Below are 24,521 nucleotides of genomic sequence, written 5' to 3' on the forward strand. Positions count from 1 at the left end.
ATTTGTGTTAATCATCTTTTATCTAGTAGCAGACTTTTACATTTTCCAATACTAAATTATATTTTAATCAAGCAGATTTCAGTCCATAGATATCAGAAATATATTTGGACTGTAGTTGTGCACCCTCATTCCCCACAGGCCTTCCAAAACACACTTGTTCTTTCACACAAACTCACTCTTTTCAGCAGTAGTGACGTGGGCTTGCTGCAGGATCATTTGATACAAGCTGGGCTGTGGCTGGCTGCCTCCATCCTCATGATTCATTTAAAACAAGCAGATCCCACTGCTGCCGAGTCACCATGGCTGCAGAGAGGGGGGAGGAGTGTGAGAGAGGTAGGTAGTGTGTGTGTGTCAGTGTGTGTGTGTTTGTGCGCGCACATACAGAGGTGCAGTAGTCGCGCAGGCCCTCTTCGGACAAGGAAGCACTGAAATGCCTCAGTTTGGACAGACACAGAGGAGAGACAAGGAAAGCTGTAATGTAAATGCTATGCATTTGTTTCTTGTTTTGCTCTACTGGCAAGGTGTGAACACAGGTAAAGTATTTGTATTTCCTATATAATTTATTCTGTCTACATAAAGACTAAGGAAGGATGTTTAGCTTTATTATCAATGACCTTCTAAATGGAGTAGGTTACAAGTATGTGAACAGTTATGTCTAATTTTTTTACATTTTGAATTGATATTTTTATTGTGATATTTTATATTCATTAATCTGCAACTGATTATGACATATGAGTATGAGTATGAAGTGAATACTTAATCTGTTCCATCTTGCCTTTTTGTCTGTCTTTATTAAAAAAAGAGACCACCTTCTCTTCAGAGCCTGACGATGCTGTAACATCACGTAGGACTATAATACATAAAGGTAAACTAGATGTTTATCATGTTTTATGCAACTCTATCTAGAAATTTCAAATAACATTTGACTTAAATATTTACTAAGTAATGTAACTGTATAGACCTTTATACTTAGCATAGTAAAATGGTATTAAATGTTCATTATCTTTCATTATTTTTTAACTGTTGTTGTTGCTTATAAGTCAGTAATCTTTCAACACACAGGTCAAAGTCATGTCATTGTTCAAGAGCTGGAAATCCTGAAACCCCAAAGCATAGAGCTTTTGTGTAACCTGACTGACATTCCTAGTCAACCCTCAAATATAACAGGCTTTTGGAGAAAAGATGACGATGAAATTGAAAACTCCCGACAAACTAGTTACAGGCACAATGAACAGTATATCCTTAAAAAGATGTAAGTATAAAGTGACCTCTTCAAACGAAAGGCTTCTAATGAAATGTAGTCACATCGCTATAAACTCGTTTATTGTTTTGAGCACCGTACAGGTGATTGTAACGGTGATTTTGTATAATAAATGTTGATTGAAAGTATATAAATTCACAATCAAGAAAATTTTTTGTCAGATTAGTTCAGATTACACAGAACTGCCCTATATTTGAAATGATCAATACCAGTTTTCTATATTATGACACTAATTTCTTTCAGCTTTAACATTGAGGCCAGTGATCTAGGAAACTACTCATGTATCTTCAGCTATTTGGGAAAAGAGTTACAAGCTACTTTTGTTTTAAAAGGTATGTTCAAAAAGCAAACTTAATCTTAAACGCCCAACACTGTTTAACCTTGAGTTTTATATATATATATATATATATATATATATATATATATATATATATATATATATATATATATATATATATATATTTTATATTCTTAACTCAGAATTGGGATGTTGGAATCCCTGCACTTTAATGCAGTCTAAACCATTCAAATCCTCTTCAACCAGTGTACTGAATCAGTTATGTTTAATCAGACAAAATTCTAATGTTACACTGTACATAAATGTGGACATAATATGGATTTAATACAACTAAAAATATTCTGAACTGTGTTTGGTTTGAGAAGTGCCTGCAATTAAAGACAAGGGAGACAGGCCCATAGTGAGCTATGTTGGAGATACAGTTGTACTGGAGTGTGGCATCAAGCGCATACCCAACACTTGGGAATGGTACAAAACCAATGGCAGTGAAAAGGTAAAGTACTGTACATTTACATTATATATGTTACATTATATATGTACATTACATATATTCAGTACAGTACAATATTACAGAACCTGGACCCAATTTTAAATAACAAATAAGTAACAAATGGGATACACTAACACCTGTATGGTTAAGGAATAGAATCTAATGTTTTAGGAAACTTTTGGCACCCTGAGATTCATTCAGCTCTAATGACTAGCCTAGACTTAAGGAAACACTGAGTTGTAAACAGCAAGATATTCACACATACAGATGTGTAAATATTAGATAGAACGCATGTGGGGTTAATTTAACACAGTAAAATTCGTTGTTCATTTAAACCAAGTCTATTGGGTTTACACTGACCAATATACTGTTTCTATATTCTATTGTATCTAAACAATGGAAGGGAAATAAAATAGACTGTGCATTTTCATACCTAGAAGATAAAGCTTACTTTAAATATTAGTCTCCTAAATCTTTTCTTGGCTTAGTGGAACATTTTAAATGAAAAGAGACTGAAAAAGCTTCCACGTTTCCTGTGTGATCCTGTTAATACATTATTAAAATGTTTAGCATGATGCTGTAAATCCTATTTTACTCAACTAAACTCCATATTCTTTAAAGGAAACATTCATATTCAAATTCTGCTCAAATAAATGAAATGATTATTTGAAACAAACATACATGCATTTACATACAGTAGTCTTGTATGGAATGCATTATTCTTGAAATAAATGTTACATACTTCTTTGACTTTTAGATGATTTTGAGAATGAATTGCATACATGTTTGCTTACAGACAGCTGGTTTTACATTCTACAAATTTTACAACTATTTCCCATGCAGCAATTTCAATTATTCCATTTTTAATAAAGGCAGATGGATTTGGATATAATCCGGTATCTTCAGATCATGATTTTGATAACCCTTTTTTAGAAGGTTCTCCTCACTAATAATTGAGAGGTCATTATGTTTTATGTATCTGTTATACTATATTTACTGATAGATATTTTAATATTTTATGTATTATATATAAAATGAGAAATTCACAGACAAATCAAATGACTATGTGTATCTCTTACCCAGGAGCTTATCAATGCCACCGCTGACCCCATGAACTACAAGATCCTCTTAGCCAAAAATATAACCAAACTGACCTTGAAGAACTTGACTGAGGAAGACTCTGGTAAATACATATGCAGCGCAATATTTGATATCAGACCCAGTGAGTCGCAGTTGATCCTCAAAGTTCTGTCTTTCTATGAGCCGCTTAAGCCTTTTGTGGCTATAGCTGTTGAAGTCGCCATCCTCGTTACTCTCATCCTGCTCTATGAGAGACACAGTCAGAAAAAAAAAGGTTCTGCTGGAACAACAGGTAGGCTAAAGAGATACAAATAAGTGACAGTGTGTGTTAAATTACCAGAAAACTAAATGTCTGAACGGACATTGTCTTCTCTCACCTTCCCAGAAAACGGACTGTATGAACATACACCGTAAGTACATCTAATGACGACTTATAGCTTTCTGTTGAGCACTGACCAAATTAAACACACTATCATTAGCAGTTATCAATTATTTTGTACATTTCATCAACATTGCAAGTCACAATGTACAATAAGGTATCCTGGTACTGGAAGCACACATTTTTTAATGGTTACCAAAACACCATCTTAAAATCCTCCAAATGCTAACCTTCTAATGCTAATCCATAGCAGATAGCATTCAAGTTAAGTCAAGTCAAAAAGCTTTTATTGTCATTTCAACCATATACAGCTGCAGCAGTACACAGTGAAATTAGACAACATTTCTCCAGGATCATGGTGCTAGATAGAATTAAGAAAGTGCCACATAGAACAACACAGAGCTTAAGTTAGTCCTAGCCACATTAAGTGCATCTGTGCAATCTAGTGCAAACAGTGCAAGACAAAAGACAGCACGGACAGACCATAGAAAACATTACAAGACAATACACAAAACAACAAGACAAGAGTACATACTGTATATTCTATAGTACTGAATTCAATAGTATGTGTAGTAGTTTGAAGTAGTGTGGGTGTGTGTGTCAAAGAGTCTCGTCTACACATTATTCAAAACATATCATTTGTGTATTAAAGGATGCAGGAGGAGAACACCCTGGAGGATGAAGAGACCACAACCAGACATAGGAAAGTGGAGAACTAACACAAGTGTTTCTTTCATTATTAGTAAACTTGCTGTTTGAAATGATCCAAAACATTCAGTGTACTTAAGTCATACAGAACTTTTGGATCATAAGCTTATAAGAGCAAGAAAAGAACATCGACCTCTGGAAGAAATGTGGGTGCTACATTTAGACCAGCGAACTTAAACTTTATGCTTCAAACTCATGAGCAATACTTATTACAGCAATATTAAATTATATATGAATAATAAACAGAAGCGGAGATTATACATTTTTGTTCTGATGTTTTTTCTGTAGTGTGAAGTTTACTCCACTAACCAGGTTGGAAAAAGACGATCTCGAAATCTTTTGTTATCGTACAGAAACAACAGACCTTTGTCGCTATAAAAAGCCGTAGTTGTGTGTGATGTTAAATGACAGTTACCAAATCTGTAGTGAGGTGAAATCTAAAATAATAGTCAAAAGAGCAAATATTATTTTTACATGCACAAAATCTTCAAAATGTCTTCAAAATATGCAATAATCCTCCTCTCCAAAGCTTTCAGACAAGTTTAAAATGAAATTAAATATAAAACGTAATCCAAACGTTCATCAGATTACATTTATTTATTATGAACATTTAAATTGCACATGTGCTCAATTTCAAACAACTGCAACACATAGTGGCATATTATATTTATTTTTATTAGGAAAATTCCACCAACGTTCCACACTCTTGGTTTAATTTATGGCTTGTTTAGCAGAAACTTTACAAGAAGCTTAAACACGTCATCATCCCAACCGATTACGTCTCCGTCTGTGACTTTGTCGTAGAGGCGCAGACTGTCTGTGCCCCAACACAGGTTCTTACGTGGGTTGTTAGGAACTGAGAATGAACTCAGGGCCAGAGTGTTGAGCTGATAACAGAAGAAAGAAAAGTACTGGCCATCTGTGATCACAGCCTGAGACACAAATGGTCTGCTCACGTCCTGTTCACTCCAAAATCCTAGAGAGAAAAGGAGAATGGTGTCAAGCATAAGACACATCTTTCGTGTTGTTTGTAGGTGGCAACTGGCAGGTGGCTTGCTATAAATAGTTCATTTAACAACTGCATTTACCTATTCAAGTACAGTTGTATGACACTGACTGTAATCCATGTCTGATAAACTAAAGTGTTTGATATAAACATACAAGTCAAGTCCTGACATTATATGTACTTTCTTTAACATGAAAGATGATGTAATTGTTTTATCATGATGTCACACAGCCAAGTCAGAACTTTCCAAAAACTTTGTAATTAAGATTTTGACAAAAACAAGTCCCATAATTGCAACAGCAATGTAATAAGAACTACAATTGCTATATAAATTCACCTTGATACATGGCCTGCGCTCCCGTCCATGCAAAGAGGCTTGCAATAGCGTTGGCCCTCAAAAACACCTCAATGTGTTCAGTGAGGTTTTTATTAATCAGTTTGTCTCTGCGGAAACGATCAGGGACCACGTGGAACTGTGTGTGACCATAGCAGCATGGGTCTTGCAGTTTAGCACCTACGTGGGTTAAAAAAAATGGTTATAAGAAGTCATTTACACACACACCTCTTAAAACGCAACACTGAAAATCTGAGATTTTTTTTATATGAAACTGGAAATAAATGATTAGACTAAGTATATATTCAGTATCTTAAATATTTATTATTCAAAATACTGCACTATTTCTGGGTTTTAATGTGTGTTATTCACCATGTTCCCTGCTTTGTACAAAAGGTCAAATTTTCCTCATTCTAAATCTCTTTTACTGAAGCATATGTTTACAAGATACACTGATGTTTTGAGTCCAGTTCCTCTCAAGTTTTCTTCCTCACATCATCTCAGTGAGTTTTTTTCTTGCCACAGATGACTAAGGTCATTAGGGATAAACACAAATATATATTTAAATAATAGAAATCTAATATTAAATCATGCACTTTTTGTTCTATATTTCTAATATTATGTAAAGCTGCTTTGAGACAATATTCATTGTTAAAAGTGCTATACAATTAAAATTGGACTGAATTGAATCTAAGAGAAATTATATATGTACACACACAAACATCTATCTACCTATAAAACACAATATACAAATCCATCTTTTTTTTTGTATACAATTCATCAAAGCATACACACCAGTAGAAATATTATTGTCATACTGTCTTCGGAACAAAGGAAGGCAATCAGGAGCATACTGGATTACTGGCACTTCAGCAGCTATCTCTGCCTCGAGTGGCACAAACTACAGAAAGAGAGTCACCGAATCATTAACATGCTACTGATCTTATAGTGCATGTGTGTGCTGTAAAATTCTACACTGGAGTGCTGAGTGTGTGCGGTTCTGCGTTATCAAAGGGACGACAGTGTTCTGTAAAGCTGTACCTCAGGTAGCTGCTGTCTGATGCGTATCTGACTGTGAGGTCTGTCATCAATCTGGAACCTCTGTGGCTCAACTCTGCCACGCCGGTGTCCTCTAGGAATAGTCCTTTCTCCATTCAACCAGTAAAAGTTGACATGAGGAGACAGATCTGTAATCAGAACAACCCCAGTATTTCAGTACACTGCTGGATGAATGAGATGTATAGACTATGATGATGATGGTGATGATGAGAACACTTACCTAAACTAGACAGTTGGAGAGCAGGATTTCTTCCAGCCAATGAGGAAATAAGCCCAGACACTGCGTTCGTCACAAAGGGTGCAACAAACTTCTCCTGCTCTTTCTGAATGAATGTCCTGCCCTTTTTCGTGTACCAGTGCTCCTGTAGGAGCGCATTAGTCACTAAGGAGCTCAGCTCTGAAACCACAGCGTCCTCGATCTCAACACTGCTCAGATTCTCAGGAAGACCCTGGAGATACGACGTCTTGGTGAAATGCTGGTACCATTTATCCGCTCCTATAGCCGGAGTCTGAGGATAAACCACATACTTCATGCGCTGGACGCGGGTCAGAGCTCTGATCTTTTCCTGTGGCTCGGCTGTTCGCACCTGCTCAAAGAACTCAAGCAACACTCGCTTTTTAGCTGATTTACTGTTTGCTGTCCGAGACGATAAAATCTGTGGATATAACTGGCTCGATTCTGCAATTTTAGTTTGGACATGTCTGGTGCAGATCAGACGCGGTGTCTGACTTGATAAAAATAACTGCAAGGACGATCTACTGCAAGTCGCCATGTTTTTCTTTATCCCCATGCGACTCTATAGTTCTTCTTCTCTTGCTAATGGAAGTTGGTAAACTCGCTTTCTGTTGCGTTGTCGCCACCAACTGGACTGGCATATACATTACCCAATTATCCAACCAGCCAATCGTTCATGCAGTTCAGTTAATGTTCATAACATTATGATTTTTTTTATAAAATATAATTTTTATAAAATTATACATACAATGTACATATCATATTTTTATACGTATTTTTCTTTATACTCCTCATCTTCTACGCATATTGTGCTTTACATACATCTGCACTATTTTATTTATGTGTATCTTATAGACTTATAGAATTATATGTATTCACTGTACACACACACACACACACACAGACACACACACACACACACATACACATATATATACATATATATATATATATATATATATATATATATATATATATATATATAATACTGTACATATGCTGACAATAAAGTTAACAACAAAATAAGGACAAAAAAATCAATCAATCAATCAATCAATCAATCTATCTATCTATCTATCTATCTATCTATCTATCTATCTATCTATCTATCTATCTATCTATCTATCTATCTATCTATCTAAATTGTAAAGGGGTGGATACCAAGGGGCAGAATGGGATCTTGTGATTTTGTTACTTTGCTGGTGACATGTTTGTGTTAGATTTGAGTATTTCAGAATATGTTGACCTCCTGGAATTTTCACAGGTAACCGTCTCTAGAACATAGAGAGAATGGTGTGAAATTCCAGACGAGTTTGAGCTTTCAGAGCAGCTTCAGTAACCCCAAAAAACAGTGAGCAGAAATGCGTCTCAGAATGCACGTAAAACCTTGAGGGAAATGGGCTACAACAGCAAATGATTCAAATAGTTGGTTTCACTCCTGTTAGCTAAGAACAGAGGCATAAGATTTTAAAGGAAAAAGAATCTTCTGGTCTGATGAATCTCAATTTCTGCTGCAACATGTTCAGATTTTGGCCTCCATTGACCCAACCTGCCAAAATGTATAGTGTTGGTGGTGAAATGGTGTGGTGGAATGTTTTCCTGGTAAATTGCATCTCTTAATATCAGCATGGAGGATGGTTTAATACCACAGTCTATCTGACTATAATTACTGACCATGTGCGTTCTTCTATGGCAGTTATTCCAAAACCCCCGGGGGAAAAAATTGGGTGAGCTGTTGTTTGGTAAGGATCACTGACCGCATTTTAAATACAAAGTGTTGTTTATTGTAAGTGTTTGTTGCCTTTTTGGACTCCTTTATCATTTGTAATGTTGCTCCCATTTAAAACAGTCCGGCTCAAGCCCAGCCATTTTTAGGGTCATGATTGAGGACAATTACCCGTCCAGAGACAAGCTGTTTCGTGTTGAGGTTTTGTTCAAATGTTTTTTTTATTGGTTGTTGCGTTAAATCTTACCCAGATAGCGCTATTTTTGATTGGCTATTGTATAGCCTCCTTTTTTGATTGGCTGATAAGTGTCAGGCTCGATTAAGAACTGAGACGCACGCGCTTTCCTGCCCGGTTCCATTATAGAGACAGCGGTGCGGACTGATACTTTGGGCGCTGCGGCTGAAATATATGATAAATAGTCACAAAGTTTTTATGTGTGAGAAATACGATGTGTGGCGGGAGAGCGTGAGAAAAGACCGAAATGCGTGACTGTCACTATTAATGAGTGACACTTGACAGCCACGCTTTAATTAAAGTATACCAACAAATCTCTAGGTTGACAGGCACGTGTTGTACTGCAATGTCACATGACGCCGCTACTACTGCGCATGCGTGTAGAGTGGTACGCGAACTGGAGTGAAAGGGAGGCACTTATTTCCAGGGATTTCAGAACAGCGTAACAGATATTGCGTCATCGGGTTGGCGTGGCGGCTTGATAATCTAATCCTAACTGTAACTCTAACCCTAACCATAACCGTAGTTTTTGGTTGTTTATTTGTTTTCTAAAATAAATCTACCTGTATGACTGTTTTGTCCTTCGTAGTATGCTCTTTTTTTGAAAGAGGGCGTTTTTCCAAGACCTCCGGAATCACGCCCACTTTACGTCGTGGTAACGAAACCCCTGGAATTTAGCGAATGCCGAAGTGAAACGTTTGAACTCTGCAATGATTTTGCGCAGTGTTATAAAGAGAGAAGTGCTCTCGTTGCCTTCTGTGTATAATTTACAACGGCGTGCTGTAACAGTCCAGGTGTTTATATATACATAGTTAATATTTCCGGGTTCTGTGAGGTTTTGCTTTCTGTTGTTTTTGTAGGAAATGGGCAGAATATGAATCTGTTAGCATAGTTAGCTCGTTATGCTACACAACATTAAAGTACTGCTCATCTGTGTGTTTGTGTGTTGTGTTTGACTTGTATTGTGTGTTGTGTTTGACTTGTATTGTGTGTTGTGTTTGACTTGTATTGTGTGTTGTGTTTGACTTGTATTGTGTGTTGTGTTTGACTTGTGTGTGTTGTATTTGACTTGTGTTGTGTGTGTTGTATTTGACTCAGAACCTCTGCTTGTCTTCACACAATGATGAAGTTCACTTAGCTGAGGAAGCCAGCAAGAAATATGGAAGTCCTGCTTCGACCATATTTTCCAAAATAATTGACAAATCTATTCCTGCAGACATCATTTATGAAGATAGCAAGGTAAATATTGTTTGTAATGAACATTTCTTACATTTACAGCATTTAGCAGACGCCTTTATCCAGAGCAACTTACATCTCATTTTATACAACTGAGCAATAGAGGGTTAAGGGCCTTTCTCAGAGGCCCAACAGTGGCAGCCTGGTGGACCTGGGATTCAAACTCACAACCATTGGATTCTCAGCCGAACATCTTAACCACTAAGCTACCACATCCCTGTTTCTTGAGCAACTACGTGACAAAGAACCAGAAGTATTTATTTCATAATGTTATTTATACGAATCAATAGCTCAGGTTTATCTACCCAAGGTTTTAAGGTCAACAAACAAATGTGAAAAGAAACAATTAGGAATCACCCTTTTTGCCTTTTTCATTTAAGCACATTTTCAGCTGTGCAAATAAATGCTCTTGGTGAGGTAGAAATTTGACAGATGGAGTTATGATATCCTCTAGCCGTGCCTTCACAATATTTCTCTACTTATTTCCTTGTGCTTTTCTCCTTATACTGTACCTTTCAATGCCAGAAATCCCCACAGACATGGGGAGGTCATGCTAAACTCCGTACAGATAGTGACCTGCAATTGGGATCGAACCGGTGCTACCACTGTGCCCCCAATGTGAAAACAAACAATTTGTTGAGAATTAGGTAGTTATTCTTTGGGTTCATCTGATTCTCATTTCTGTATCATTCCCAGTATTTGTATTGTGTCTCCTAGGCCTGATTTTTGCCAAATTTTATTTACCTTCTTTGTAGCCAAGTGGTGTTTGGTGGTGTTTCAGCTTAAATGTGTAATATCAAACTGGTATTTGGACAGACTAGTCATTTAAACCCTCTCAGTGACTTGCATCACTTTAAAATGTAAATATTATTTCATTTTCTTTGAAACTTGATCCTCAGATAATGTACTACTCTAATATCTCTTTCAGTGTTTAGCATTTCGTGACATCAGTCCCCAGGCTCCTGTGCATTTCTTGGTTGTTCCCAAAACTCCTATCCCAAGGATAAGTGAGGCTCATGATGATGATGCACCGGTTTGTCTGTCACTGTGCTATTTTTTTTTCTTTCCACTTTGTAGCATCATTCACTTTGTACATTAATGCCTTGACATTTTTTTTCTTTTTATTTCAGCTACTTGGATATCTCCTGGTGGTAGCAAAAAACCTGGCAAATAAAGAAGGCTTAAGTGATGGATACAGATTAGGTATGTTTGTAGTATTGAGCATAACCAGTTATTATTATTATTATTATTAGTAGTAGTAGTAGTAGTAGTAGTAGTATTAGTATTATTATGTCAGTTTTGATGTTAATTCTATATTTTCGATCAATAAATAAAGCTAACAGACTGTATGTTTCTGTTACAGTCATCAATGATGGGAAATATGGTGCTCAGTCTGTGTATCATCTGCACCTTCATGTACTTGGTGGGCGACAGATGCAATGGCCTCCAGGATAGATGACCATATTATCTACTAGTGTTATACCAGGAAGAGAATATACATATATGCAGTGTAAATATAGTTACAAAATATCAAAAACAATAGAAATGATGATTAAAAAAATAGTTAATAGTCAATGAAAAACAAAGATTTGCCAGCATAACCCAGTAATAATAAAGTTAATAATTTTGTATAAATATAAATATATATATATAAATATATATAATTATATTTTTTGTTTTTTTTCCCCCACTTTATAATTCCTAGATTGTATGCTTACTATCTATCTATCTGCCTACTGTATCTATCTGCCTATCTGTCTTGTCTGTCTGTCTGTCTAAATTCCTAAATTGTATGGCTACTATCAACGTGGAGTGTAACCTCACTGCTTAGTAGTTAATATTATCATGAAAGTTGCTATTGGTGCATTATATGTCACTCCACAAGTCTAAACTGCAAAAAGTCATTACCCTGACCTAGTTTCTTCTGCCATTAAACCTTCACCAAGCTAGTCCTGGTGCTCAGACTTTTTGTTCAGTCCTTGACCCCACACAAGGCCACTGTGCCAACTAATTAATAATAAGTTGATAAATAATCTTGATTACTACAGATGTATAATGATAGTCAGGGATTTACTCAGCTTCCTCTGATTTTAAGTATTCTACAACACTTAAGACCTTGATGTTTTACAAGTAACACTATTGCTTTACTGTATTTGCATTCATTTGTTTGGCAGATGCTCTTCTTTAGCATGTACACATGAGGCAATAATACAACACTGAAATAAGCAATTAAGGTTTAAGAGTCTTGCTCAAGGACCAATAGTCACTCCATGTACAGTCCTGGGCTAACAAGTTTAAGAGCTCTAGTTAAAACCGGACACAACATGCAAACCCAAATGTTTAAGTTTAAGAACACACTTTACTCAGACCTATTAACTTTGGGTTACTAAATATGAGTAAAAAATGTGTTTTTAAACTCGTCATGGGGAACCAGAATTAATATTCAATACTAGGAGTAGATCTTTAGCATGGACTATGACGGTGACATCCTATTTCCTTATTAAGGGCCCAGCAAGTACAGAAGAAGAAAATCTCAATTAATACGTATTCTGAATTTAGAATATAAAAAAATTAACTGCTGGGGAAAAATATTACATCTTAATTCAAGAAGGAATACTATTGAGACTGAAGTTTTCCTGACTGCTTCTACTCTCTGGACCTGCCTGATCCATTCTGATGCACTGCTTCTGGTTGGAGTCCCATCACTTCGATTTTGTTCAGTGCTATTGAGGATTACTCCACACGGACAACCTGTAGATATACAGTATAGATTTGCGCTCAAATCTGTCATTGAATATTTGGTGGCTTGATAAGAATATACCCACATGAGGATGGGTTCACTTTTAAATCTGGTTCCTCTTAGGGTTTCTTCCTCATATCTTGTCAGAGGGGATTATTTATCTTTCCACTGTTGCCGCTGGCTTGCTTATTAGGAATAAATATAAATTTTAAAAGTTTCATTCAGAAGTTCAGCTGTTTTGTGACAATGTCCATTATTAAAATGCTATTTAAACTGAAGAAGATTTAATGCAATCGCAAAGTCACTGTTTGTTTGGTAAATATTTGAAGTTTTATTGTTTTTATTTATTTTTGGCAATAAGGTCTACACAATCACATACACTGTTATTCAGCTCAAGCTCTAAGCACTGACTCTTCTCTTAGGCACTCTTCATAGTTTAAATAGGAAAAGTACATTTTGCCATTATTTTGTGTTCATAGGCTACAACATTATAGCTTCATTATATCTAACATACACTTAAGTATATACACTTTAATACATGATCAGTATCTAACATGAATGTTAAAGAAATAGTTATCTAATGCAAAGCTAAATATTGAGTTTGCATTTTTGTTTGCTTGTTTTTGCAGTGGATATCAGATAGACTCCACAGATGCATGAAAGAATCATTAATGAAGATATTTCTGTGGAAATCACATGACTGATATTTAGACTGCAATGAATTAGGCAGAGTATCCTGCAATTTAATGCAGCGTGGAGGCACAACAGATAGTGTCATTATCTCACAGTTACAGTCCTTAATGTAACAGTCTGTTACACTCAATCTCTATTAGCTTTGAAGGAAAATAAAACCCAGACATATTTATGTGAAAATGTTATGTGCTTTTTTCATTTGAAACTTTTCAGAATTCTGACCTCAGTGAATTAGACAGAGCATCTTGAATGTATGTATTATCCATGTGTGTTCCACAAGATGGTAAATAACTCAGATCACTTAACCTGGTATCAGCTACTAAAGCTAAGCATCCTTCCTCACTTTTAATGTAGACAGAATAAAGGGTTGATACAGGAAATATCAATTTGATTTAGATTTTTCTTCTGTTCGCTCAATTTGCATTTTGTAAAGTGATAAAAACAAACAATTATATATTTTTAAAGAATTCTCACTTAACATCTCACCCTTTACAGCATTTCCAATTCTTCACATCTGCCCAAAACTTTAGCACTAATATAAATATAATATATGCTGATAAATAAATAAACACACACACACACAGTACATATACATACACACAATATATATATATATATATATATATATATATATATATATATATATATATATATATATATATATATATATATATGTATATATATATATATATATATATATATATATATATATATATATATATATATATATATATATATATATATATATATATTGTTTATTTGTTTACATATAGTGTGTGTGTGTGTGTGTGTATGTGTGTGTATATATATTTTTTTATCTATATACATACAGTGTGTGTGTGTGTGTGTGTGTGTGTGTGTGTGTGTGTGTGTGTGTGTGTGTGTGTGTGTGTGTGTGTGTGTGTGTGTGTGTATTTATCAGCACATCTTTGGACTGCACTTGGTTTCCCTTCTCCACCGTCTCCGACGTTATCTTCTGGATTAGGTCTTGTCTTACACACAACCCTTGGTCATTGTAAATGAACAATATTTAACTACCATTAAATGACGGTTTAAACATTTGCTTCCTTCTATATTACGATCGCATTTTTTCAAAATGTTTTCTTTTCATGAAATTCTCTCATTTTCCATTTTAAAAGCCTAAGTTAATAAAATGATCCTACATTAGAATTCTTCCAGTTCATATAAAGATTAGAGTAATCGGTCATATTAACCTGACTTTATAAAGGGCAGTTTGTAAAGAGTAGACGGAAACTTTCCTGTGTCCAGTGGGAGATGCACCACGTGTCGACGCCCCAGATCGCACCCTAGCCTTCTATACAGTATGCTGATCTAAAGCGGACCAATTGCGGAGTCTGCATGCGTCGCCATGGTGACGTATACCATAATACTACATAGCATGCCACCTGTGGACATCCCGTTGCTATCACCTACTGTATGCGCGCGACAACGTCACGTGAGTCCTGCAACCATCACAGATGAAGATCACACCCAGGGATAATATTCTGCTCCTCAACCCACAGTACAAGCGTGCACCCGAACCAAGTGTTAACTAAATCTGACCATCTGTATATCTGAATAGTTAACAGCAAACAAGCTCAGCGAGAGAAAATCTGCCTACCTGTAAGTACATATGAACCTATAGGTATATTTTTATATATGAAATAAATCTAAATATATATTCTATGTATATTTCTATGTTTATTTAATGCATGAGTATAAATTTTGATTTCTGTGAATTTTTAAGAATGGCAATTATTCTTCTGAGGAACATAAATGACAGTGAAGGAATAAAAGCTTGGTTTTACTCGGTCTGTAATGTTGACAGTAAATATGATTAATGCCATGATATTATCTGTGGTTTTTGTGGTTACAAAACAAAAGACAGGTATTTCTAGGTATGTCAGTTTTGTTGAATATATTGCATTTAAAGAATTGAAATAAATAAGCACATTATCTGTATCAATAGATAGCATATATAATATGTGACGTTCATGCCAACAAGAGGTAGATTTTAATAATAATTCTGTTTTTGCACGCTTTTGCCGTTACACTTCAATTTGCACATTGGATGTGGTCTGTGACATGTAGCAGTTTGTGCAAAAGTTCACTTGAGAGCCGACCCTGATGTTTCCACACCAGTGTTGTAATTATGAACTTTGTGCTTTTGCCCTTTAACACTGGTGATGAGGATGTAGGCTACAGACCCAACACTGCAATGGGAATTGGTTGCTTAAACCATCATGTGCCCTCCCTTTCTGACCAAAGTGTGATCAGATCACATCCTTTGCATTAATTTTTTTACATGATTATTTGTATTTAATTCTTCTGCTCATATATAATCGCATTGGTTCAAAATGTCTCTAGATGGCAGCAATGGTTTGGGATTTGTTTTTTATACAGTATGAAGGTACAAATCATCTGAACTGCTTTCAAGAAAATGTTCACACATTATCCCACAATCCTTGAACTGAATACGTGAAATCCTGGAAATCTGGTGACCCGAATTGGGTGAAAGGCAAACAGTTGACAGTGAAATGCACCATGCCATCTTCTAGCACCATGCTTTCATCACACTTCTGCTCCTGACTCATTGGTTTACTTAACACATAATGTTGGTGTGTTGCAACAAGATGCTCTAATAAAAAGTGCAGTATTGAAGTTAAGTCTACTAGTATTGGGGTGGTAGCTGAGATTATTGAGAGAAGCTTATCATTATTATTTTAGATTAATCACTTGGTCTTATATTTTTTTGCTAACTGCGTTTTCTGTAAACTATAGGCTGGGTCTTTTCAACTAATGAATGCATCTTTTCTTTTTTTTCTTTCTTTTTTTTTTATTTTTTGAAGTGTTTGCTGTTTTAAAGCCATTCCATTATGTCAGTCAGTGGACCTAACCTTTTGGAGACCTTGGAAAATAATTCGGAGAGGTACGTAGACCTGTGTCTGGTTGTTTTTGCATATTTGTACATAACAATTAAAGAAATAACATGGATTACATGTCATGTGTTTATCTCCAACTGAACAATGGTAGTCAAGTTACTTTTGTTGTTTTACTGCTAGCACTATAAAAGATACTCAACACCATCTCAGAGTAAAGCAGGCACTCCAAGACTCCAGAGCACAACCAAACGGCAACTGTATGATTTCTTTAACTGAAAATGATATCATGGTCGATGTGGAAGAAAAAGTGAAGGAAATCAATTTATCAGATGATTCTGGGATTGACAGTCCAAGTGGAGATGTGAACGCAGAGATTTCAAGGAAGGTGGAAACAGATACATTGTCTGATATAATCAGTAAAAATGTGGAAGTTTCTGTCAAGGGGTTTGAAGAGACTGCAGTTGATGCAACAGTAGGCGGGACCTGCAAGGCTACAGGTAAAATTCAGAGTTTATGTATGTTAATGTTTGCATCATAACTGAAAAATTGCTGACATTGTTCTCATTCAATAGATTTACAGGAAGATTTAGATCAAGCATTCATGTTGTTTGAATACCGGCTGAACAGATTGTCATTCAAATGAACAAAAACATACAGTTTTATTAATAATTTAGTGTTTCTATCCATCATTATGGATTCAACAATAACATTTGCAGAACTTTGTAACATCCTTATTATCTAAGTGCATGTATCATGTGCATAATTTAACAAGCCTTTTTGTGTAACTTGGCAACAGTCACGCCCACATTCCATGTCCTTCCTTTAACTCTAGCTGGGACTTCCCTCTAGCTGAGCTTCTTTAAAATTATATGAGAGGCATGAAGCAGCAGAAGCTTCATTTTTTCATGCTATTTTAAAAACGTTTCAAGAGCCTAATAATGCCAAACTGTTGTCCCGGATGCTGTAATGGCCCACCGGTTGATGAATCCATCCCGATTACAGGCGACGTGCGCTTGGCCCCAGCTGAGCAGTACTGGTGTACGACAAGGGACAAGGCAGTGAAACTAAGGATGAGTGAGTCTGGTCCAGGCTCTGAGTCTCCTCTTACCATCCATCAGATGTTCCAGTGGACAGTGGACAATTTTGGAGACCACCCAGCCCTCTGCTTCAAGAAGGACGGCACTTGGTCTACACTGACCTATAAAGAGTACCACCAGCATTGCCGAGCTGCAGCCAAGAGCTTTCTTAAGGTATGAGTGTAATAAAATAGAATATCTTAATTGTCATTGCACAAGTACAATACAATTGGTTATTATACAAAGAATACAATTTAAAAGTGTATTCAACTATATCAGTACATACAGTATATATATATATATATATATATATATATATATATATATATATATATATATATATATATATATATTGTTGTAAATTCAGTGCATAGTCTTTAATTAAAACAGTCTTATTCATGACATTATAGCCTTAATGGCCACCAGATTTACTGGCTTCGTTGCTGTTAGAATGCACAGACTGTCTAAACCAGTTTTTCTCCTTGTAGCCTCATGACATCATGACTAAGGGAATTATTCTGTAATTATTCTGTAATCCACTAACTTGCACTGACTTCATTTTTACTAACATTTCAGTTCAATTTATTGAAACTCTTGTGCCATTTATTTTCTTCTTCACTTTTGTCTGATAATTAAAGCTCTATAAATCGATATCAATATTCATATGGCCTGGATGGGGTGTAACAGGACTGAAAACCATGATTAAACTTAGCTCTAAATCATAAACAACTAAACAAATAACCTAAAATATTTAATTAAAAACCTTCTCAATAGTACACTACAATGTGCAAAGATGGTGTGTGTTTTTCATTCTTTGTTTAAAGCAAGCTCAGATTTCTAGATTTTTATTTCCAGCACTGAATGCATGAATAAAGGATTGCTTCATGTGCATATCCCATTCTGTCTAAAAGCTGCAGTTTGTAATTTTTAAGCATATATATAAAGATATATTAATCATTCTCTTTGTGTGTGTGTGTGTGTGTGTGTGTGTGTGTGTGTGTGTGTGTGTGTGTGTGTGTGTGTGTGTGTGTGTGTGTGTGTGCGTGTGTGTGTGTGTGTGTGTGTAGCTGGGACTGGAGCGCTTTCATGGTGTTGGTATTCTGGGATTCAATTCTCCTGAGTGGTTCATTGCAGACATCGGGTGCATCATGGCTGGGTACTATTTCTTTTTTCTATGATCAGATATGCTTCTTTGTTCAAAGCAAATACACAGAATGTATATGAAAGAATGAAGGACCTTTTGTCTATAGGAGATATAGTTACAGAATGCAACCCTGACCGCATCACATACCTTATTGGTTAAAGTAAAAAGAAGTAAACAAATACTTTGTCACTTTAAACACTTAAAAACATTGAACTAACAGCTTACTGAAGATTAGCATATGTTTTACTGATCCATAATAAGATATCAAAGCACTTCCATCTCCCAGTTACCACTGTCCAAATGTCATAAAGTAATTTCATTTTAATGGAAACTGTGGAACTAAATGTACTGGAAGAACAAAGGTATTAAACTAGCCGTATGCTGGGCAGAAAGCGAAAGCCTTAAATGATAGTGAATACCTGACACTGGAGAGGTGGTGCATTGTTCAGCTCTGAAGTGTTGCTTGGTCTGTAGGCAAGACTTATTAGAAGGGAACCTTACCTGCAAACTCATCACACATATTAGTGTATAAAGTATGAAGTACCATATTTAGATAAACCAGATCTTAGAAACAAGTCATGTGGACTAATAAAGTTTTAATCATATTTGTAATTAAACTCTTTGGCCATCGAAGGTATGTTTGGAGAATAAAAGAGGCAGCAGTTCATGAAAAGAACACTTTGACCTCTGCAAAGCACAGGGTGGATCTATTATGCTCTGGGGTCATGTGGCAACCACTGGCACAGAAAGCATTTTACAAATAGATGGTAGAAGAGATTTTTAGTAAACATCATCAAAAAATGTGACGCAGGTTGTGAAAAAAATGAAGTAGAACTGGTTTTACAACATTACTGTTCCAAAGCATACCTAAAAATCCACCATTAACTAGTTAAAGAATCGCAAGCTGAAGATATGCTGTGCATGTACGGCAGACCATGAACATATTATGCGAAGAAAAGGGCAAAAATTGTTAAGTACTGACTTTAAGGTCTAGCAATGCTTGAACATATATTACTTTTGTTTTATTTTTCTATTTTTATTAGATTAAGTTAATCTAATAAAAAGTTGCAAAAAAAACTATATTAAGTGGTTGTGTTTGTTAATTGTGCCAGAACTGTTGCATAAATCAAGCTAAAATATGAATAATATGAGGTAGTAATATAGTAAAAATCATGAATGAAACAATGGTTTTGTTCTTCAGAGGCCTCGGTGTTGGAATTTACACCACCAACTCTCCAGAAGCCTGTCACTATGTTGCTAATAACTGCGAAGCCAACATCATAGTGGTTGAAAATGACAAACAACTGGAAAAAATCCTAGAGGTATTTATATGATAAATGCATTACAGTTACAGAAGCCCAATTTCTCCTCACAATCTCTCTACCAATGAATACTTTTTTACATCTGTAATAGGGAAAAACAAAACAAAACAAAAAAATAAAATAAACAATTCAGTGAAAAATTAACTGCAATTGCAGTAAACAAATGTACATTGATCCTAATGTCTGTTTCTCAGGTTAAAGACCAACTGCCGCATCTGAAGGCAATTGTTCAATACAAGGGAGAAGTAAAGAAAAAAATGCCAGATATTTACACGGTAGGCCTGAAGATAAATTAGTCTGTGGTTGGTAGGTTGCAAGGTGAGTCAAATAACTCATGTGAAAGAAGATGACCTTTATCCCTCATTTAAGTGAAAAGATCTAGTGAGACTATCTATCTGCTAATCTAAATGACTCATTATTTACCAACTATGTAAGTCATTTTAATCTTGACGTTGACTTGGCATCCATGGAATCACTTTAATAATTCACAAACCTGTTTACATAAATTGCTACATAGTCAAATATTTATGTAATACATATGTATGACAATTTAATAGAATAATAAAATGTAACAGTTGTCTCATATACAGTTCGTTTTTAAAATCAGATCATATGTATTTTTAATTTTTTTGAATGCTTTTAGAGATGTGTAAAGTGTGTTAAAGTGTGACTCTTCAGATGAACTGTGACACAGATTCTTTTAGATGTTCGGATGTTATCAGCAAATCGGAACACTGTGTTTCAAGAAACAGGACCTGTTTGTTTTTTTTTAGTGGACTGAGTTTATGAACGCTGGGAAGGAGATATCAGATGCTAAGCTGGATGCGGTAATTGACAGTCAGAAGTCTAACGAATGCTGCACTCTTATCTACACTTCAGGAACCACTGGAAACCCGAAAGGAGTCATGCTTAGTCATGACAATGTAAGTTGACATGATTAAACTGATACATAACATTGCTGGATCCAATTGTTAAGAAACACATAAATATTGAATTAATAAGGTGCCGTGTTAAAAGAAGAGATTAGGTTCATTAATACAGATGTAATATCATGTCCTTTCTTTGATTAGATCACGTGGATTGCAAACGCAGCAGGAAATATGATCAATCTGATAAATGGAGAGGATTGTCTAGTGAGTTATCTGCCCCTCAGTCACGTGGCTGCGCAAATGAACGACATGTGGATCACAATTAGATTTGCAGCCACCACCTATTTTGCCCAACCAGATGCACTGAAGGTTAGCCTTGCATTTAGTATTGTATTTCCATAAATGCATTCTTTGTATTTATAAATGCACAATAATTCTAAAAGAAGCATAACCAGAATAATTAATTGAATCCAGTTTTAGAAGCTATAGACTATTATATCACAGCCACAAAATACATGCAGAGAAATGCACTGATCACACATGAGTGTCATATTGCAGATGTAGTTCTGTTGTTTTATGCAGGAGTACTGTAGGTGCAAGTGAGATGAATTCTGTGTTCCTGCAGGGTTCTTTGGCCATCACATTGAGAGAAGCACGTCCCACAACCTTCTTGGGTGTTCCACGTGTGTGGGAGAAGATGCAGGAAGCAATGAAAGACATTGGTGCAAAGTCTTCAGTCATGAAAAAGAAAATTGCAGATTGGGCCAAGGGTATAGGACTTCAGGCCAGCTACAATGCAATGAACAAGTATGTTTTGGCATAAATCATTACCTTATAAGAGGCATTTATTAAAGTTTGGAGTATTTTATAGGAATATGTGAATGACAAATATTCTTCTGATCTCTGATCTCTAGTGATCCCTCAGTGCCCTGGGGCTTCACGCTGGCTAATGGCATAGTCTTTAAGAGAGTACGTGCTTCTCTTGGGTTAGACCGTTGCAAGCAGTGCTTTACAGGGGCAGCACCAATCACCAAAGACACCCTGGAATACTTCATGAGTCTGAACATCCCTATCTATGAGCTGTATGGCATGAGTGAGAGTACAGGCCCACACACAATGTCCTGGTCTGAAAGCTTCCGCATTACAAGGTCTGTCCCTTAATTCACTTCCTGTAGATGGCTTATATTTTTTTGCTTTTTTTTATGACCACAATTGGGCAATTCCTCAATTTAAGGACCTACATGAAGCAGTCAGTAACACATTATTTTTATCGAAATATTGGATGCACCATGTTTGAACCTGACAAATAACTCACTCCACCGTACACCATGACATTGCTCAGGGTTATATTACATGCATCCATAAATTTTAATCTCTTTTAATATAATCTCAATGTTTTCCCACAGCTGTGGTACTGTGATACCAGGCTGCAAAACAAAGCTGGACAAGCCAGATGCAGATGGCAATGGCGAAGTGTGTTTCTGGGGCCGTCACGTCTTCATGGGCTACTTGAATATGGCTGATAAAACCTCAGAAGCACTGGACTCAGAAGGCTGGCTTCATTCAGGAGACCTGGGAAAGCATGACACAAATAACTTCCTTTACATTACAGGCAGGATAAAAGGTAGAAATGCTTAGACTGTAGGCTTGGATTGTAGGTATCATTCTTTCTTATTAGACTCAAACAAGAATGATGAATGTTTTTTTTTTAACAGAACTAATCATCACTGCTGGAGGAGAGAACATCCCACCTGTCCCCACTGAAGACGCAGTCAAGGAAGAGCTGCCTATTATAAGCAATGCCATGCTGGTGGGAGACAAAAAGAAATTTCTCTCCATGCTTCTCACTCTCAAAGTAAGAGCATCCATTTGTCAATCATTACAGAGCTTTCTGAAAATGGCTCCATCCAAAAATGAACACTGCCTAACTGTAACCAATACTGAGAGAAACACTTAGCATGGCCCCTTTATCTTGAATAGCTTTAAATAAAATACAAATGTATGCTCTTGTTTACAAAATTTAAATATTGCGATCCACAGTGTAAAGTTGATAACAGCGGAGACCCCACAGATGAACTGACTCCACTGGCTGTAGAGTTCTGCAGGCATCATGGCGTCATGGCAAGCAAAGTGTCCGAGATCATCAACAATAAAGAGCCAGCCATTTACAAAGCCATCCAGGAAGGCATAGACCGAGTCAATGGCAAAGCCATATCGAATGCTCAGAAGGTCCAGAAGTGGACACTCTTATCAAAGGACTTCTCGATATCTGGAGGGGAGCTTGGTAAGGATTTATTCATTACTATATGCACAGTATGCTTTTTTATATTATGCCAGAAATTTGTAAGACAGTAGCCTGTTTTTGCTATGTATACCTTTCTGGATGATAATCCAGTAAACATCAAATAATTCTGTATAAAATTTAACTTCTCAGTGAAACGCTTGAAGCAAAGGCAGAAAAAACAATAATCAAGTAGGAGTGTTTTGTTGGTCTGCAAACAGGAAACTGATCAACTAGATACAATTGGATAATTTATTATAAATATATTAATATGATATATTTATAATAAATTAGCATATACTAGCAGTATATAGATTAAAAGCGGTATAGAGATTAAAAGCAGTATAGAGATTAAAAAATACGATTAAAAATCTTATGAGAGGTTCAGTGGGTAGCATCTTCATCACAGTCTTTTGTGGTGTTCCATGTTGGTTTCCTCTGAGTTCTTTGTTTTCCTCCCAAAACTGGCTACACTAAATTGCCCCTGGGTGTGAATTAGTGTGTAAATGTGCATGGTGCCCTTTGATACACTGGTATTCTCAAGATTATAGGCTCCAGATCCAGCCTGAGATACAGAGAAGGATAAAACAGTTACTGAAGATAAATTAATTAATAAACTCATTATACAATCTCTGAAGGGAAAAGAAAGATTCAAAAACTAGACCTACGAGTAACAATTAGCTTAATATAAAGCATTCGGGAATTGTTTTACAGCTCATATTTTACAATTCATATTGTGCATTTACAGTTGAAATGCATTTGCTAGTACATGAACGAGAAAGCTTACTGGTTTCATGACAAATTGTTTTCCATGTGTGTGAATTTTTCAGGTCCTACTATGAAGCTTAAAAGGCCAGTTGTCTCAAAAATGTACAAAGATGAAATCGACAAGTTTTATGAAGTATAAGTAACTTGATTTGAGGATATGGTGCGCTGGACAAAAAAAAATCCACAATCAGTTCTATTTACTTCGTTAAATAATATACTGGCTTTTTGTCACTCCACCATGTACACAACTAACAGGAGTGCATATCTCACCTCCACACATCCACATAGGTGTACAACACTTTCTGCTGCTGCTTGCACTTTTTATAACCTTGATCATAGCTAAACCTAGTACACATGACTTTGCACACTAGTATTCACTTGCTGCATCTGTGGCAATATTTAACTGCCTGAAGTTGCTTGATTCTTTGCAGATGGCACCAATCACTATTTGGTAAGCCAATGAAGTTTAGACTGAAATAAAATGACATTTAAAAAGCAAATTATGATATATGTACCCTGCAAGCTTGTTATACATTTTTGAATAGATTATTTATACTTTCTTTGTCTATAGACTCTATGGTAAAATACATTGTATAAAAGATTAATGTTGTAAAAAAATGAGCCAAAGGGCAACAGTTTTAATGTGGCCACAGTTCAAAATCCAGAGCAAGGTTCATTATCTACGTCTTATGTAATATG

General features: G+C 35.9%; 4 protein-coding genes across 5 annotated transcripts; 3 read left to right on the forward strand and 1 right to left on the reverse strand.

Annotated features, from left to right (window-relative positions):
- The first annotated feature begins 123 nt into the window (after nucleotides 1–123).
- On the forward strand, nucleotides 124–4,517 carry emb (embigin). Of its 2 annotated transcripts, none has more exons than XM_027138489.2 (8): nucleotides 124–333; nucleotides 803–865; nucleotides 1,063–1,252; nucleotides 1,505–1,593; nucleotides 1,925–2,052; nucleotides 3,133–3,421; nucleotides 3,515–3,539; nucleotides 4,161–4,517. In XM_027138489.2, the coding sequence occupies exons 1-8, from the start codon at nucleotides 300–302 to the stop codon at nucleotides 4,225–4,227; spliced, it is 885 nt and encodes a 294-aa protein (XP_026994290.2). In that variant the 5' UTR covers nucleotides 124–299; the 3' UTR covers nucleotides 4,228–4,517. The 2 variants fall into 2 exon arrangements, with proteins under 2 accessions (XP_026994290.2, XP_026994289.2); XM_027138488.2 differs by lacking the exon at nucleotides 124–333 and adding an exon at nucleotides 351–533 and having other exon boundaries at nucleotides 4,161–4,516.
- Nucleotides 4,518–4,794: 277 nt separating this feature from the next.
- mrps30 (mitochondrial ribosomal protein S30) lies at nucleotides 4,795–7,443 on the reverse strand. Its single transcript, XM_027138486.2, has 5 exons — nucleotides 6,836–7,443; nucleotides 6,598–6,743; nucleotides 6,352–6,457; nucleotides 5,560–5,736; nucleotides 4,795–5,192 (listed from the first exon to the last, which is right to left on the reverse strand). Exons 1-5 carry the CDS (start codon nucleotides 7,404–7,406, stop codon nucleotides 4,933–4,935), a joined length of 1,260 nt encoding a protein of 419 aa, XP_026994287.2. The 5' UTR covers nucleotides 7,407–7,443; the 3' UTR covers nucleotides 4,795–4,932.
- Nucleotides 7,444–9,387: 1,944 nt separating this feature from the next.
- hint2 (histidine triad nucleotide binding protein 2) lies at nucleotides 9,388–11,996 on the forward strand. The gene is made up of 5 exons (XM_027138239.2): nucleotides 9,388–9,605; nucleotides 9,910–10,050; nucleotides 10,976–11,080; nucleotides 11,178–11,250; nucleotides 11,411–11,996. Exons 1-5 carry the CDS (start codon nucleotides 9,522–9,524, stop codon nucleotides 11,500–11,502), a joined length of 495 nt encoding a protein of 164 aa, XP_026994040.2. The 5' UTR covers nucleotides 9,388–9,521; the 3' UTR covers nucleotides 11,503–11,996.
- Nucleotides 11,997–14,809: 2,813 nt separating this feature from the next.
- LOC113637719 (long-chain-fatty-acid--CoA ligase ACSBG2-like) lies at nucleotides 14,810–24,430 on the forward strand. Its single transcript, XM_027138552.2, has 15 exons — nucleotides 14,810–15,103; nucleotides 16,330–16,409; nucleotides 16,543–16,859; nucleotides 17,365–17,612; nucleotides 18,506–18,594; nucleotides 19,784–19,904; nucleotides 20,099–20,179; nucleotides 20,678–20,827; nucleotides 20,975–21,142; nucleotides 21,399–21,580; nucleotides 21,688–21,921; nucleotides 22,180–22,397; nucleotides 22,489–22,628; nucleotides 22,814–23,057; nucleotides 23,885–24,430. The coding sequence occupies exons 2-15, from the start codon at nucleotides 16,357–16,359 to the stop codon at nucleotides 23,959–23,961; spliced, it is 2,322 nt and encodes a 773-aa protein (XP_026994353.1). The 5' UTR covers nucleotides 14,810–15,103; nucleotides 16,330–16,356; the 3' UTR covers nucleotides 23,962–24,430.
- Nucleotides 24,431–24,521: the final 91 nt, after the last annotated feature.

The sequence above is a fragment of the Tachysurus fulvidraco genome, chromosome 9 (assembly GCF_022655615.1).
Source record: "Tachysurus fulvidraco isolate hzauxx_2018 chromosome 9, HZAU_PFXX_2.0, whole genome shotgun sequence".
In the NCBI taxonomy this organism is placed as follows: domain Eukaryota; kingdom Metazoa; phylum Chordata; class Actinopteri; order Siluriformes; family Bagridae; genus Tachysurus; species Tachysurus fulvidraco.

Bases quoted from the DNA above. Each gene is read 5' to 3' on its own strand.
- emb (XM_027138488.2), top strand. From the start codon at position 431: ATGCCTCAGTTTGGACAGACACAGAGGAGAGACAAGGAAAGCTGTAAT. The intron at 866-1,062 runs GTAAACTAGATG...TTCAACACACAG, and splicing joins TAGGACTATAATACATAAAG to GTCAAAGTCATGTCATTGTT. The intron at 3,422-3,514 runs GTAGGCTAAAGA...TCACCTTCCCAG, and splicing joins AGGTTCTGCTGGAACAACAG to AAAACGGACTGTATGAACAT.
- mrps30 (XM_027138486.2), bottom strand. From the start codon at position 7,406: ATGGGGATAAAGAAAAACATGGCGACTTGCAGTAGATCGTCCTTGCAG. The intron at 6,458-6,597 runs GTACAGCTTTAC...CTCTTTCTGTAG, and splicing joins TCAGACAGCAGCTACCTGAG to TTTGTGCCACTCGAGGCAGA. The intron at 5,737-6,351 runs GTGTGTATGCTT...TAACCCACGTAG, and splicing joins TGACAATAATATTTCTACTG to GTGCTAAACTGCAAGACCCA.
- hint2 (XM_027138239.2), top strand. From the start codon at position 9,522: ATGATTTTGCGCAGTGTTATAAAGAGAGAAGTGCTCTCGTTGCCTTCT. The intron at 9,606-9,909 runs GTGTTTATATAT...TATTTGACTCAG, and splicing joins GGCGTGCTGTAACAGTCCAG to AACCTCTGCTTGTCTTCACA. The intron at 11,251-11,410 runs GTATGTTTGTAG...TTTCTGTTACAG, and splicing joins AAGTGATGGATACAGATTAG to TCATCAATGATGGGAAATAT.
- LOC113637719 (XM_027138552.2), top strand. From the start codon at position 16,357: ATGTCAGTCAGTGGACCTAACCTTTTGGAGACCTTGGAAAATAATTCG. The intron at 20,180-20,677 runs GTAGGCCTGAAG...GTTTTTTTTTAG, and splicing joins AAATGCCAGATATTTACACG to TGGACTGAGTTTATGAACGC. The intron at 21,581-21,687 runs GTATGTTTTGGC...TCTGATCTCTAG, and splicing joins AGCTACAATGCAATGAACAA to TGATCCCTCAGTGCCCTGGG.